Source organism: Canis lupus, chromosome 13, assembly GCF_011100685.1.
Source record: "Canis lupus familiaris isolate Mischka breed German Shepherd chromosome 13, alternate assembly UU_Cfam_GSD_1.0, whole genome shotgun sequence".
NCBI classification, from domain to species: Eukaryota; Metazoa; Chordata; class Mammalia; order Carnivora; family Canidae; genus Canis; species Canis lupus.
Genome location: NC_049234.1, coordinates 63,348,505 through 63,363,808, shown reverse-complemented (window position 1 = coordinate 63,363,808; position 15,304 = coordinate 63,348,505). Strand labels below are relative to the sequence as shown.

The window sequence follows — 15,304 nt, the reverse complement described above, 5'->3', positions numbered from 1 at the left end:
AGCTCGTCAGAAAAGTTCCCCACGATTTAAATTTACTGATAGTATATATGGTGAAGCATGGTCAGAGCAATGCTAACAGTCCCATGCTTGGGCAAGTTAAGCTATTTGATATTGCATTAAGTTCCATCCAGTTTCTTTGAACAGCTCTGGGTAACTGTCCTCAAGTGTAGTCCTGTGCACAGTTGTACGTGGGTGATTCTTCGAATTACACAATCCAGAGCTCAAAACTGGTGCTTTCTACTATGATGGGTAGAGAGGAGGAAGGGCCAAAGATTCATATACTGAGCCATGTTTGTTCCCCGTGATACCACTGAACCATAAGGAAGTGAGGACAAGTGCCAAGTCTGCCGAGATAACCGAGGATTTATACAATACTGATTGGGCACTCCTGGGCACTCTCATCTTCCCCCATGTGAAATAGCATTAGGCTGCCTTCCCATTTGAGTTTCTGCTTTTCATTGGTATTGAGCCTTCCCCATTGCTAACTCTCTTTCTATGATAATAACATCTGCCTCCTTGTGATAATTAATCTCTTGTAGATTAGGGAAGATGGGTAGTTTTGTCTACCTTAAGAATAACTTGATTCTGAGTCAGGATCTGAATAGGTCTCCTTTGAGTTCATTATTACTTATAGTTGTTGGACTTTTCTGACACTCAACTATCTATATTCTGGAGAGTAAGGCTTATGAAAAAATTAACTAACAAAAACATTAGAATTATCTTATTTACACTAAGACGTTATTTAGATCCTTTTTTAAATTTTTTTTTAATTTTTATTTTATTTTTTATTTATGATAGGCACACAGTGAGAGAGAGAGAGAGAGAGAGAGGCAGAGACACAGGCAGAGAGAGAAGCAGGCTCCATGCACTGGGAGCCCGACGTGGGATTCGATCCTGGGTCTCCAGGATCGCGCCCTGGGCCAAAGGCAGGCGCTAAACCGCTGCGCCACCCAGGGATCCCTTAGATCCTTATTTACATTATTAAGCTCAAATGATATAAAGGTCGCAAAAAGACACCAAAAGAATTCAAAGATCAAGGGGGAAAAATCACGTTTGTCATGTTCACCACCACTAGTCTTAATAAGCATTTTTTTGTTATTGTTGCCACCAGTGGAATTTGGATAGAATTAGTGCTACAAATGCTACATTTGGATAGAGTATATGCCACCACTTACCGGTTTTTGTCTTTATGCTAGAGATTTTTAGTAAGAATAAAACCAGTCCGAGTAATAAAAGTATCCATTAAACTAGAGAGACTCAGGAATATCTTAGCTCCCTAGTGGTTCCTTGCCTATCATGAAACGGATACAGGTGATCATGATGAGGATGACAATGAAAATGAGGATGATTTTGATAACTTTTAACACATATTGCAAGTTTACTGTGCATATCAGGCACTGTTTGAAGAATTTTACACAAAATAACTCATTTAATCTTCTCAGCAACCCTATCCAACCTCCTATAATTAACATCCCCATTTTATAGATAAGGACACGGGAGAAGGCACAGAGAAGATAAGTCACTAGATAAATAAAGTAAAAGTGACTCAGCCCAGCTGGTAAAAATAAGTAGTTGCCCAGTTTTATGTATTCTAATCACTAAGATGCATTGAAGATTGTTAGTATCCTGTATATAAATCATAATGTTTTAGGAAAAAAGTTTCTCATATACTTTCCTCCTTCGTAAATTGCATTCACAGTAGTAAAGAGCCTTAAAGATAAGCACCACATCTTACTGAGAGCCATTCTACCTAAAAATGCTTTGAATACAATGGGAACTCAAAGCCTGTTGGAAGAAGGAACACTTTTATATCTTAACTCTCCTAAGAGCATTGCGAGATATCTGTGTGAACAATGGATTATTTTGGTTTCTCCTAATTCCATTTGCATACACATTTTACAGAAGCTGTACGATCTTGTGTTTCAGGGTATAACTGAATTGTCAATTTTGCTTCAAGTGAGGACAGAAGTATATAAAGCACACGATGACCATCCTGGTGTAAATAGAATTTTAATAAATGAAATCATTATAATTTGGACTATGCCTACCTGTGGAGGCTCTCCATGCTATATTAATGCTATAAATCTGAAAACCATTATGAATAGAACTGATGTAATTTACATGATTCACTACTTTTCAGGGGAATGACACGCTGGGGGGAGTTTGACGATCTTTACCATATTAGTGATCTGGATAGGACCCAGATTCCAGAGCCTGAAGCAACAGTTTCCCAAGGAGGTAAGTATCAAACTCTTATTAATGGAGAGACCTCTTTTTTAATGTAAAGCATGAATCCTAAAAGTTTCTCTGATATTTAGCATTTTGCGCACCACTATTTAATAAAACTTTTATATTAAAAAAAACTCTTAGGATCATATTAAGTCACTACAATGCTCATATGATATTTAAGAACTTTACTATATAAAAATATGATGATTTTTATTTATTTTTCAAGATTTATTTATTTATTTGAGAGAGAGAGCATGATGGGGAGGGGCAGAGGGAGAGAAAGAAGGAGAGAAAGATGTCGAGGAGACATCCCACTGATCACAGTGCCCCACACAGGGCTCCACCTCATGACTCTAGATCATGACCTGAGTGGAAACCAAGAATCAGATGCTCAACCAACTGCACCACTCAGGCGCCCTACAGCTATTTTCAAAATTACACCAACTCACTTAGATTTATTAGATTAGGGAAAGCTAATGAATTGAATAAATCTGTATATGTAAAATTCTTCAGTATTTTCCCTAGGGATTAGGATCATTTATTATACTCAGTAGTTTTTTATGTTAGACCAATCCCCTCAGACTGAATTCTACATCTTTTTAGAAGGTGAATGTTTTAGTTAGTTAATAAGTCTTTACATAACACCATTTCCCCCAAAAAAGAGGCAGATATACTGAAATCAGTATATTTGATAGAGTCATTTCAACCATTTCTTTTAAAAAGAGAAATCAACTTAAACATCAAATAAGTTCATATCGAACTCACACAAACCAATGGTAAATGGCAGCTCCTATGACACGTGACATCGGTAGCCACAGTGATGATGTGAAGGTAGTAATATTAGTAGCTACCATTTACTGAGACTCTGCTAAGTGTCAGCCATGATATTGTGTATCTTACATAGATATGGGGAACCAAGAAGGGAGGAGCTGGTGACTGAGGCTGGGGGCAGAGTTTATGTTTCTGGGGTCGTCCTATTACAAAGCTGATTTCAGACTTTTCTCGTCAACATTATCTTATTAATCTACCAACAACTTCCAATGTTTATTTTTTCCAAGCCTTTCTCAACGCAGTTTTTTCTTCTGTCTCCATAAAAACCCACATTCAATAACTAACATAATGTTCCTTCCAAGATTCCCCTATCTTTGATGGCTCTTGGCATCTTTTATATAAAGGTCCTTCTAGTTAGCCTGTTGAAAACATTTCTCTAAACTCAGGGGAGGGATCCCTGGGTGGTGCAGTGGTTTGGTGCCTGCCTTTGGCCCAGGGCACGATCCTGGAGACCCGGGATCGAATCCCACAGTCCGGCTCCCGGTGCATGGAGCCTGGCTTCTCCCTCTGCCTATGTCTCTGCCTCTCTCTCTCTGTGTGTGACTATCATAAAAAATAAAAAAATAAATAAACTCAGGGGAATCCTAATTTCTTGGTATCGAAGATACCATAAAAATCTATTTGTATCCAAGCACCAGTGCTAGAGGAAGATAAAATATCTCAAGACTATTGGATGATACTCTAATTAATTAGGAAATTTTTTAAAATCCCAAAGTAAAACGGAACACTATTTCCTACTGTTTGAAAACATTATAGTTCACTGCCTAGCTATATATTTTCCTATTAAATACATATACAAATCCACCCAAGGAGGTAGGCGGCTAATGATATGGCCCTTATAATCTTTATTCTTCCCAGATTATTTATCTTATCACAGTAGCACTCTGAAGCCTTATGCAGAAGAAGAGCCAGAATCCCCATTGCTCTATCGAACCATGAGTGAAGCAACCCTGGTGAGAAAAAGGATGAAGTCTCCAATGATGGACAGAAAAGAGAGACAGAAGCATAGGGCCTCTATTAATGGGCACTTCTATAACCATGAAGTGAGTCATAATTCCATTAATGTCATTTAAATGATGTCTGTTTTCCTAACAATACCACTCAACTCAACTTACAATTAAAAATAGTAATAAAATAGTAGTAGTGTATCTAACATTTATTGGGTACTCACTATGTGTTAGGTATTAAACTGTTTTAAGTTGGATTCTGATTATCTCATTAATCACTGAAACAATCCTTTGAAATAGGTACCATTATTTTCCCTGCCTGTGTTCACTGAGGCTCCAGAAGTTAAGTAATTTGTCTTAGGTCACAGTACTTTTAAGTAGCAGCTCTGAACTTGAAGCCAGCTTTGTCTGACTCCAGAACCCAAGTATTAGCCGACGTGATGGATGAGCCCTATCTAAGGGTCTGGTTCTGTGCCAAGCACTATAAAGATGGCTCAGTTAATGCCTCTGCCCACATGGAGCTCGGGTCTCGGGCAAGGAAACCAGTACATCAACAAATGGCATTAGAATAATGTAAGGGCTGCAATAGAGAATGGTTCAAAGTACATTTGAACATTAACATTTAAATAAAGAAAAAAAAAACAGCTACAGACCTTTTATTCCAATGAATCAAATTTCTCATCTCACAGCGTTCCTTTCCGGGTCTTGAACATATAGATGTATTTTTTTATGTAAGCGTAGTTATACTTTGGATATAATTTGTATTCTAATTTTTCACTTAATGTTTTAAATTTATGTGTTCCTTTCCACAGTTTTTGTAAGACATTTCACTTTGTTGATGGTGGGAAATAGATCAGAACTGAAGTTTTTCATGTCATGTATTTCAGCAATTATTCATTCATTTAATAAATACTTAAAAAGCACTTATTCTGTGCCAGGTACCATCCTAAGCCCTTTAATACAAAATGTTAACTCATTCATCTGAAGCTTTTTTGCCTTGTTCTTTCTTCTACCCTTGGGAACATATCCAAGGTGCGCCTTTGGAGACTGGTGGGGAGAAACCTCCCTTGTGAATTCTCTGTTCAAATTCAACATTTTTCGGGCTCAAGAATTTCCCCTTAGCCATTGACAGTCCCGCATAGATGTGCAACTACCAATTGCCCTGGTTTTTATTCCTTATAATTATGCTGTGTCATCATCTTGTGGGGGTTGTTGGTGTTAAAGAAGGCTGTAAAGACCTCACTGTTCCAAATGAACAGCCGCCAGCGGGGCCCCCCTGTGCTAAGAATGAAATTGATGAGAAGTTGGCCGCAGAGTATCCTGGTTAAATGCTGGACGGCTGCAGCTTGACACCCTGATTTCAAATTCTTGATGACCGAAGTTAAAAAAAAATACCTCCATCTCTTAGCTTTCGTTCTTTTATCCTTCCTACTTTGCAGGTTGATGGGACTAAATGGAATGAGGTGAGCTAAGCACTGAGCACAGTGTCTGGCACAAAGAAAAACTCAATTTACATTAGTTTCATTTTTGTTGGTTAAAAGAGATCAAGCTGGAACCACACATATGTCATACAGATGCCATTCGCTGCAATTTAATAACTAGCAGAAAACAGAACAAACCCTCAAGCCCCAAAGCACTCCATCGGTGAACGTGCTGCAAGAGGCATCTAGGAGTTTAAGTCGATATAGTCATAAGATGTGTTTTTATGTCACAGAACCCCATGATAACACCAATATTGTTAGGATATGAATAACAGCCATATTAGAGACTTAGATTATGATATTTGTACATAAGTTATGACTATTGACGACCTGTGGTATGCTTCTACCCGTGCAATAAGAAACCATTTTATTCCATTGTGTGTTTTGGCCAAGTAAAACTCTGAAAAACATGATTCCAAGTTCATTGTATGTTGGCACTTTGGAAGGGCTCTTGGAGATCATCTAGTCCCACTCTCTTATTTTACAAATGAAATCCTCGAGGCTTCTTAAGGCCTCAATGTTAAGTGAACTAACAAAGTTGGAGTTAGGAGACTCTATGATCTAGGGCTCTGAGTCTTAATCTAGTGCTGTTGCCAAACTCCATAAATATTTTTCATATAAACAACATAATCATGTATGTAACATACTCTCGCCCTAGTACTAGATGAACACATGGGTCTACAGGACTCCATGGAACTCATAAGCACCAGTCAGATGTTTCACAGAGTGACTCATTAATGCCTCACAATGTGCACAAACACTGAATTTTCTCACACTTAGCAAGAATTTATCCCAGAAATCCTCCATATATCTGCTTCAAAAAGTTATCTCCATACCCATATTTCTATTCACACAGATGTTGTGCATATATGCACTTTGATATTTACTCACTGATTTCCCAATAAAAGGCTCATCTAACAATCCACTGAGCCACCCCAGAGCCCACCCATCTCCATGTCTGCTGAACCGAACTCATTTCTAGAGTCTTGGAACACTATTCATGTTACTTTGCATTTGTGTTTAGTCATAGTTAATTTAATTTAAAATCTTGAACCACATTGAACAATGAGATGGTTATCTAGTGAAAATGTTTCGAACATCCTCAAATGATGTTTTACCCGACTTACTCTAGAAACAAACAATGTAAAGCTGCTTAAAAGGATACATAATATCCCAACAACAAAGAAAGCAAGCACAAAAGAACAAAAGTTTTAAACTGGTGATTTGGGATTTTTTTTTTTTTTCACATAAGAGGGTAAGAAGGCCAGGTTCAACATATTGATTCTTGTTAGTTTGATGTAATGTTAAGAACTTTGTTTTCTTCCCAGACATCGATTTTCACTCCAGCCTTTGGGTCAGAAACTAAGGTCAGAATAAATAGTAATATGAGGACTGAAGAAGTAATAGAGCAACTTCTCCAAAAATTTAAGGTAATCTTTATCACAAAACTGAGCTAGAACTGTATTGGATATAATTTAACTGCAGATACATAAATGCACTCTTCTGAAGAAGACCTATCAACATATGATCTAAATTAAGTTGTTCACTTCTGAAGAATTCTTTCTTAAGTATAACATCTCTTTGTAAATGAGCCTTGAGAAATTACTTTAGCCCTAGTGAGCAGAGCTGTTTTCATGTCTAAAAGTGCAAACTGAGAGTGAGGAAACAGATTATTTGGGTCAGGTTAGTTTAGAAAACATCTGACAATGACCAATCAGTCAAATATGAAAGAATTCATGTACGTTTATTTTTTTGCATTGACAGATTGAAAACAGTGCCCAAGATTTTGCACTTTACATTACTTTTGCAACAGGTGGTAAGTTTGATCACTCTTTTTATATGATTCCAGGAGGTTGTAGTTTTATGTCCACGGGGGAGGCAGAAGACAGTTAAACCTCATTCTGTGGAAGAAAGGGAAAGAAAAGAGCAAGATGGAAACGAGGGAGGGTGTTTTAGAAGATTATTCATATCTCAATTTCAGAGGAAGGATAACTTAAGAATAAGGTATCCTAGAAGAGCTTATAATACAGAAGAGTTCATCTGCTATTTGGCCAGACATTAAATTACCTGAATGGTGGTCAGACCTGGGAGAGTCTGTGGAAAGTTCCCAAGGATTGTTATGCACTGAAGTTGTTGACTTCTATACCTCTTTCTTTTTGACTTTCCCTTCTCATTCTAGCTCTTACTGGAGCCATCAATGCAAACCATCTCTCTCTGATCTTGTTATTACCGCTTTCTTAGCACTGTGTCTGCGGCATTGCAGGAGTGTTCTTTCTCCCTCAGTAGAGAAAAATATGCACAACTTGGTGGTCAGGAGCAAAAGTTTGGCAGCTGGACATTGGGAAGAGGCTACACATGGGGTGCTGGGAGCAGGGATAAAAGAGAGATTAGAGAAAAAGCTAAAGAAATACTAAAATGAAATTTTTAAAAACCCTAAAGCTGAAAAAATTACTTTAAATTGTAGAAATATTTCCGGCTAAAGAGTCAGAGTGTTTGAACAGGAAATTGAACAGAATAAAATAATACTGGGACACCTGGGTGGCTCAGCTGTTGAGCGCCTGCCTTTGGCCCAGGGCGTGATCCTGCAGACCCAGGATCGAGTCCCACATCAGACTCCCTGCATGGAGCCTGCTTCTCCCTCTGCCTGTGTCTCTGCCTCTCTCTCTCTCGAATAATAAAATCTTAAAAATAAATAAAAACAAATAAATTAAAATTAAAATTAAAAAAAGAATAAAATAATACATTTTGATGCCAGGACAAAAATGTAAATGAAAAAAAAATGAAAGTTGGATCTTTAAAAGTATATAAAATTAAAGTCCTTATAAATTGAAGCTTTGAAAATAAGAAATATATGAATTTTAAAAATTCTAAGGGTGTGTATATATATATTCATATTTTACTTGTTTAGGAAAAACTAAGAAGTATAAAATAAAAAGCAGAAAGGGACTCTATAAAAATGTAAAAGATACAAAACTATCAGATAAAAGGTTAATACCTATAATAATAGAGTTCTTGCAAAATGGTAACAAAAAGACAATGCAATGAAAACAGAAACCACAATGCGATATCAGCTCCCATTTAGCAGATTGGCAACGTTTCAGAAGGATTCTACCTATGCCTGGTGTGGTGAAAGGTAAAAGGGTATTTTCATGCAATTCTGGTGAAAATGTAACTGCTTTTACTTTTTTGGAACTTATTCTAATATTATTAACATTATTATTAACATACAGGATATGTATCCTTTAACTCAGCGATCCCACTGGTGAGAATCTATTCCACAAAAACGAAAGGACTAATACCTACAGATTTATGTGCAAGGCTATTTATAATGACAACAAATTAAAGACAAAGTCACCCATTATAGGAGAATGATTGCATAAGTGGTTGTTAAGCAGCCATCAAATGGAGTTGTTAGATGTATACAAGTTAAATGGAGGGAATTCCATAATATCTATTCTGTGAAAAATGCAACATGCCTAAAAATGTACATAATATGATCCCATCTTTGTAAAAGAATTACAAATCCCATTTAAATATGTGTTATATAAGATCCTATGACCAGAGAGAAAGGTATTAAATGATAGATACTGAGTCATGAGCATCAATTACCCAACTAGGAGGTTGGGGGGATTCAGAGAAGAGGATGGAAAAAGGAGAAACACAGAAGCAAAAAAATAAATCATTTAAAAAAAACATGTCTTAACTCCTAGAATCCTCTTCTGACCTCTACACGCTACAATAAAAATAGCAAGTTTCACACGACCTCCTTTATGTATTGTGCTTGTGTCTGTGCATAAAGACACATAGGAAGGGCTGGCCACACGAAGGGTAATAAGGCTGATATCTCAGAGTTCTGGGATTCCAGGTGATTTTTACTTTCTGCTTTGTGCTTGTCTCCGTAGTTTCAATTTACAATAGCATGTGCGGTTTTTAAAAACTTTATTAAAGAATCATTGGGAATAATTGACAAATATAATTGTATATATTTAAAGTATACAATATGATGATTTGATACACATTTACGTTATGCAATGATTACCAAGATCAAGATAATTAACACATCCATTACATTACATAGTTAAAGCTTTTCATGTGTGTGTGAGATGCTCCAGATCTACTCTCAGCGACTTTTGAATGTACAATATCATGTTATTAACTCTAGTCAACAAGCTGGACATTAGATCCTCAGAACTTATTCTACAAATAACTGAAAATTTGTACCTTTGTTATCATCTTTTCCCTTCCTGACAGCATGAGTTGTTGCTTTTTATAATCAGATAAAATGTCTATTTTCACTGCAAAAATGTAGTTCTTTAAAATTTTACCGGAAAAATCATGTTTTATTTCAATTTTTGTGTCAAAATTCTAATACATAAAATCCAGAAGATAATCATAACTACCACCTTTTAGGGATCAGGGACAGAGAAAAGAATGGAATCAATAGCACCTGTTTAGGTATTAATCTGGAAAATACAGGTGCATTTAATACCTTGTATCAGCTAACTCATGATCAAGTGTTTTTCAACTTCTAGTCCATTTCAGAATTACCTGATAAGTGCATTAAAATAAAGATTCCCAAACTATCCAGATCCAGGAACAGTCTGGGAATATGTATTTCTGATAATTATCCCAGAAACAAAGTTATGAAGCAAGAAACCTTGCTCTGTGATATCAAGAATGTAACACACTGAGGATGCAAAACCAAGTTAATGTAAGATGTAGAGGTCAGAAGAGGATTCTAGTGGGTGAATAAGATAAGCTGAATTATTGGGTTTCTCCTTTGCTTCAGAAATGTAGAGGAATTAAAGCAATGAACTCTAATTCTATAGAAGCAAGAATGGACAATATTACTTTAATTGTGCTCTAGATCCTCTCCTAACTTTTTCCTGGGGCAAGCCCCTGGGGATGAGAACAGTTCTGATTCTCGGAACTTTGGTAGCCCAGGGTAATTGATTTCATTGGTGACAATGTAGAAAGGACTCATTGGTCTACCTTTTGCCCCTTTCAGTCTATGTCAACATAGCAGACAGATTATTCTTTAACGATGTAAGTCAGACTATGTCACATCACTTCTCAAATCCTACGGTGGTGTTTCTTCCCACAGTAAAGCCAGAGTCTTTATGCTGGTCCCACTACATGTTTTCTTCAACTTTTAATAACCCTTCCATCATCTTCATGTTAGCCACCCTGGTCTCTTGTTGCTTTTGGATAGCACTAGGTGTGCACTGAGTTGGAGGGTGCCTGGCTTATTTACTTACTCTGTTTGGAACACATTCTTCCCCCAAATAGCTCCCTGGTTCCATCCCTCAACTCCTTCAGTCTTTATTCATATGTTATGTCTTCAGTGAGGCCTTTTGAAGCCACCCCATCAATCATTGCATACTTGTGCCCTATGCATACCTATTTACACATACACATTCTTTCTACCCCTTTCCTTGCTTTATGTTTCTTCTGAATGTTTGTCACCAATATATGACATGTTTTATTGATCTATCTTCCTTAGCATCTGTGTCTTCCACAGAATGGAATGTAAGGTCCACAGGGGAAGTGATTTTATTCTGTTTTATAAGGTGCCCAGCACAGAAAACAATGCCTGAAACATAGTAGGAACTCATGGATGTAAAGGCAATGTGTTCAGTTCATGCTTCATTCTGATAAAAATGAAATCATGGATGTGAAACTATTTTGACAGAAAGCTGGAAGTGCTTTGGTGGGTGGGAAATTTGTAACTTTAGGAAATTTGAAGTTCTAGGAATACACCAGATTGGAAGTTATTTTCTTTCTCATTTCATTATTATGGCCCTCAGATAAATGAAATAATAAAAATATCTGTGATGTGAAACATGAGTATATGTTTAAGAAAGACCCAAGGATTGCATTGGAATGAGAAACAGAGGAATCATTGAAGATAATTACAAAATTTTGGACCTGAACAACTGGGAATATGGAAATACAGTAACTGAACTAGGAAAGAATCAATAAAAATTTGTTGAATGAATGAAAAATTATTAAGAATTTTTTGGGGGCAGCCCCAGTGGCCCAGTGGTTTAGTGTTGCCTTCAGCCTGGGGTGTGATCCTGGAGACCTGGGATCGAGTCCCATGTCGGGCTCCCTGCATGGAGCCTGCTTCTCCCTTGGTCTGTGTCTCTGCCTCTCTCTCTGTGTCTCTCGTGAATAAATAAGTAAAATCATTAAAAAAAAAAAAAGAATTTTATGGGACTGTTACTTGATAAAAGCATAAATGGGCCTGGGGATATATCTGAACATCCAAATCAAAGGTAAGGATGAATTCTATGAGATACAAATCAAATTTAAGAGATAGCAAGAGAAAGAAGTCCATTTGTACTTTTTTTTGGAAAGGTTTCAATTTTAATTTACTCATTTGAATGAGTGCCTCCTGTTGTATGTTCTGTTCATGCTTCATTCTGATAAAATGAATAATTTTTCGGTCTTCTTCCAACGTGAGCTAGAGAGAAAGTGAATGGATGACTTACATTTCTTCTCTTTCTCTAGGATGGACTCCTGACTATAGATGATTCTTGTTTTCCTTTGCAGAGCGGAAACGGCTAAAGGAGACAGATGTCCCACTACTGCATAGGCTCCTACAGGGACCTTCCAAAGAGAATGCTCGCATTTTCCTCATGGATAAAGATGCAGAAGAAATTAGCAGTGATGTATGGATATTGTTACCCTGAATCTGTCTTTGCTTCCTCTTGACTTAGCACCTTTCACAGAATCTGCTTTCTTTTTTGTCTCATTTTGTGTTTTCCTTTTCCAGGTGGCTCAGTACATTAACTTTCATTTTTCTCTCCTGGAATCCATCCTTCAAAGATTAAATGAAGAAGAAAAGAAAGAGATCCAAAGAACAATAGCCAAGTAAGTCAGGAGCATGCATGCTGGGCACCCATTCCTTTAAGAGGTCCAGTGCACTAAAATGTGTTCAATTTTTAATAACTCTTTTTCTCCTTCTCATTTTCAGATTCAGTACAGAAAAGGCTATTATACTGAAATGTCTTCAAAGTAAACGGGCAGTAAAAACTGAAACAACGGTTTAGCAGTACAGCCTGCAATTGCTGAAACACTTCAACAAAATCAGAGGGATATTACGATTTGATGAGTGCATCCATTCGATACTCGAGTTCATACAAATACATATGAACTTGAATTTGTAGGCAATTTAATGTTGAAGAAGCCTGTCTGTCTTTGAAGTGATGAGGTTAACGAGGGTTCATAGCTGCACTGAAAGGGGCTTGAATTTAGTTCCAGTAACTGGAACAAGCTTGGATACTGTGTATTCCAAATACTTTAAAACACTCAAAGAACTCGAATCTAAATGGTGTCTTCAGATGTCAAGTACCCTAAACCTCTGTTAGCTTGAACTGTCAGGAGAACTAAAACATCATCAACTGATTATCAGACGTGATTCGGACGTAAAAGCAGCCAGCTCTGCAAATAAAGAGGCATATTCTTACCCTACCAAGGAACTGCATGGTAAGAGTGTTTCACAGCTCCCTGAAAGCTCTAGCATCTTTGAGAAATCCAGGACTGTCTCTTTATAGTCCATGACTTTGGGCCATTTGTAGCATCAGAGCTAGTGGTCCTTTGGGTTGGAAAAGATCATGGACTCTTAAGAAATCCGAACTGGCAATTTTCTCAACCTGAACCTCCTTTCCCCCACTCTTTCTACTCATGACTTCCAAAGTATTCTTGAGCATTTTTTTTTTAAGTCGGTTGAATTAGTTTTATTTTTCCAAACAAGTCTACCACAGACACCTCATATATTTAATCAGCTAGGACAAGATTTGGCCCACAGAAACCGTTTGTTGCCGAATGAAAACAAAGGATAATGCAAAACTTGTAGCTGATGGTAGGCAAGGAATCGGGAGCTCTGCTCTTTTTATCCAAGACAACTCATTCCACGGTATGAGTTACTTAAAAGTCTGCTAAAACCAATTGGAAAACAAACAAAAAATAAAACCACTGAGAATGCCGCAAGTATCATCTATGATTTTATTTATGAACTCCATGTTAGATTGGAGTTTTATGCAACACTGTTCCATTCTCTAAGCTGCTTTCATTTGTATTCCTCAAAAGCGTTGTATTAAATTGTTTGGATACATTGCATGTACTAAGGGATAAGGGTTGTATTGTAATAAACCCAAGTTGGAAGACTAATAATTATCAAAATAAAAATGCAAAATATTTTTAAGACCAAGGTATTACTTCCTAGTGTCACTGAAACCAAAACCTAAACTGGATGAAAGTAAAAGTGTGTTATGATCGGTAAGTCCTAGGAAAGGAAATCTTTTGAGGAAAATAGAGGCTTGCTTCATTATCTCTCCAGCTATCAGTTAATAAGAAAATGGTCTCATCTTGCCAAAATTGGGCAAATGAAATAGTTAAAATTCAGTGTGCTTACAAAAAAAATTAAGTAGTGTCAGGTACCTGCCATAAATGACAGATTAATCATTAATACAAAGTCTACAAGATGTGTAAGAAAAATACCAAGATGTGGATAGGAAAAAAAAAAAAAACACATAAAAATTAAAATCACAGGAGAGGAAATTCCAATAGCTACCAAGTGCGGGAGGGGGACTTGTATCTTATCGGTGATCAACCTCACTGTTTTGTGTCCTTATTAATAAGGAGACAGAAACACAGTAATTTAAGCAGAGGTTTAATATAAAGAATTAAGCTGTGATGATAGGTGAATTGTAAGAAAGAGAGTGCTAAAGGGTACACCAAGGCTGGGGAAGAGTACCCCAAAAAGGGCAAGTTTGGAATCAGAGGTTTGAAGTTCCCTGGAGAGGCTGTGGGTGCAGCCCATGGGTGGTGGAGCAGTTTGCTGGTTGCCAGCACCACAGTCGTAGGTCGGACGAGAACACCCTTTGGGGGAAGTGGGCAAGTGTGCAGAGGGCCTTGGGGATTCTCTGAAGGCCCCGGGCCCAGATCACAGAGTGTCTGTGTCCGGAGGTCTGCCGGAAGTCTGGGGACACAAAGAAAGCATAGAGGGTACTGCTGCAGGTGTGCCTGGACTAGGGGCTCAAGGGACCCTTTGCAGGAACCCAGGATAACTCTGTGCATGAACTGGGCAAAGGGTCTTCGAGACTGTGTGGCGCAGAGTCTGGGCAAGTGGCTTCCTAGAAGGCCATGCCGGGGTGGGGTTGGGCCAGGGCTCTCTGTAAGCAAGCCCTGAATTGAGAGGCTGGAGTGGGGAGCAGTGATTTGGCACCAGGGCACAGACCTGTACTCAGCTCCAGGCTGTCACCGCAAGTGGGGAAGGGGTTGAGGGAACAAATGGGAAAGAGAGCTGCACCCTACAGGCAATCAGCCCTGGAGAAAGCACCCTGGGCAAAGCAGTGGAGGGAAGCCCAGGCCCAGAAGTCTTGGCCATCAGCCGGGAATCAGGAGACCAGACTTTCTCCTACAGTGTTTCTTCACCGCCCTCTGCTGACGAAGCATGACATCACGCAAAATGCAAAGGAAAAAACCTTTAAAGGTTCCACAACCATTTTTACAGAACCAACAGTGAATTTGGAGCTGAGAGTCAATAAAATACCTGAGATGTCAATAAAATAAATAAAATAAATAATAAAATAAATAAAATAAAATAAAAATAAAATAAAATAAAATAATAAAATAAAATAAAATAAAGGAAAATGCACTTTTTGGTCTATTAGCAAAGATTAAGAGTGATATTAAATACTCAACAAATTACAATGAGATGGTCACTCAGACTACTGGTAGAAATAGGAATGGATATTAACTTTTCTTGAAAGCAACTCAGTAGTAAGTTCATCCTATAATTTAACTTAC

At 37.6% G+C, this 15,304-nt stretch overlaps 1 protein-coding gene across 4 annotated transcripts in view; it reads left to right on the top strand.

Moving 5' to 3' along the window:
- RASSF6 (Ras association domain family member 6) overlaps positions 1 to 13,699 on the top strand; it is a 45,127-nt gene extending 31,428 nt beyond the window's left edge. For all 4 annotated transcript variants that reach the window (XM_038556314.1, XM_038556316.1, XM_038556317.1 and 1 more), the window contains 7 exons: positions 2,141 to 2,238; positions 3,919 to 4,103; positions 6,817 to 6,918; positions 7,253 to 7,304; positions 12,044 to 12,162; positions 12,267 to 12,364; positions 12,468 to 13,699. In XM_038556314.1, coding sequence (XP_038412242.1) covers positions 2,141 to 2,238; positions 3,919 to 4,103; positions 6,817 to 6,918; positions 7,253 to 7,304; positions 12,044 to 12,162; positions 12,267 to 12,364; positions 12,468 to 12,543 — 730 coding nt within the window. In that variant the 3' untranslated portion in view covers positions 12,544 to 13,699. The remainder of the gene's footprint in view (positions 1 to 2,140; positions 2,239 to 3,918; positions 4,104 to 6,816; positions 6,919 to 7,252; positions 7,305 to 12,043; positions 12,163 to 12,266; positions 12,365 to 12,467) is intronic.
- Positions 13,700 to 15,304: the final 1,605 nt, after the last annotated feature.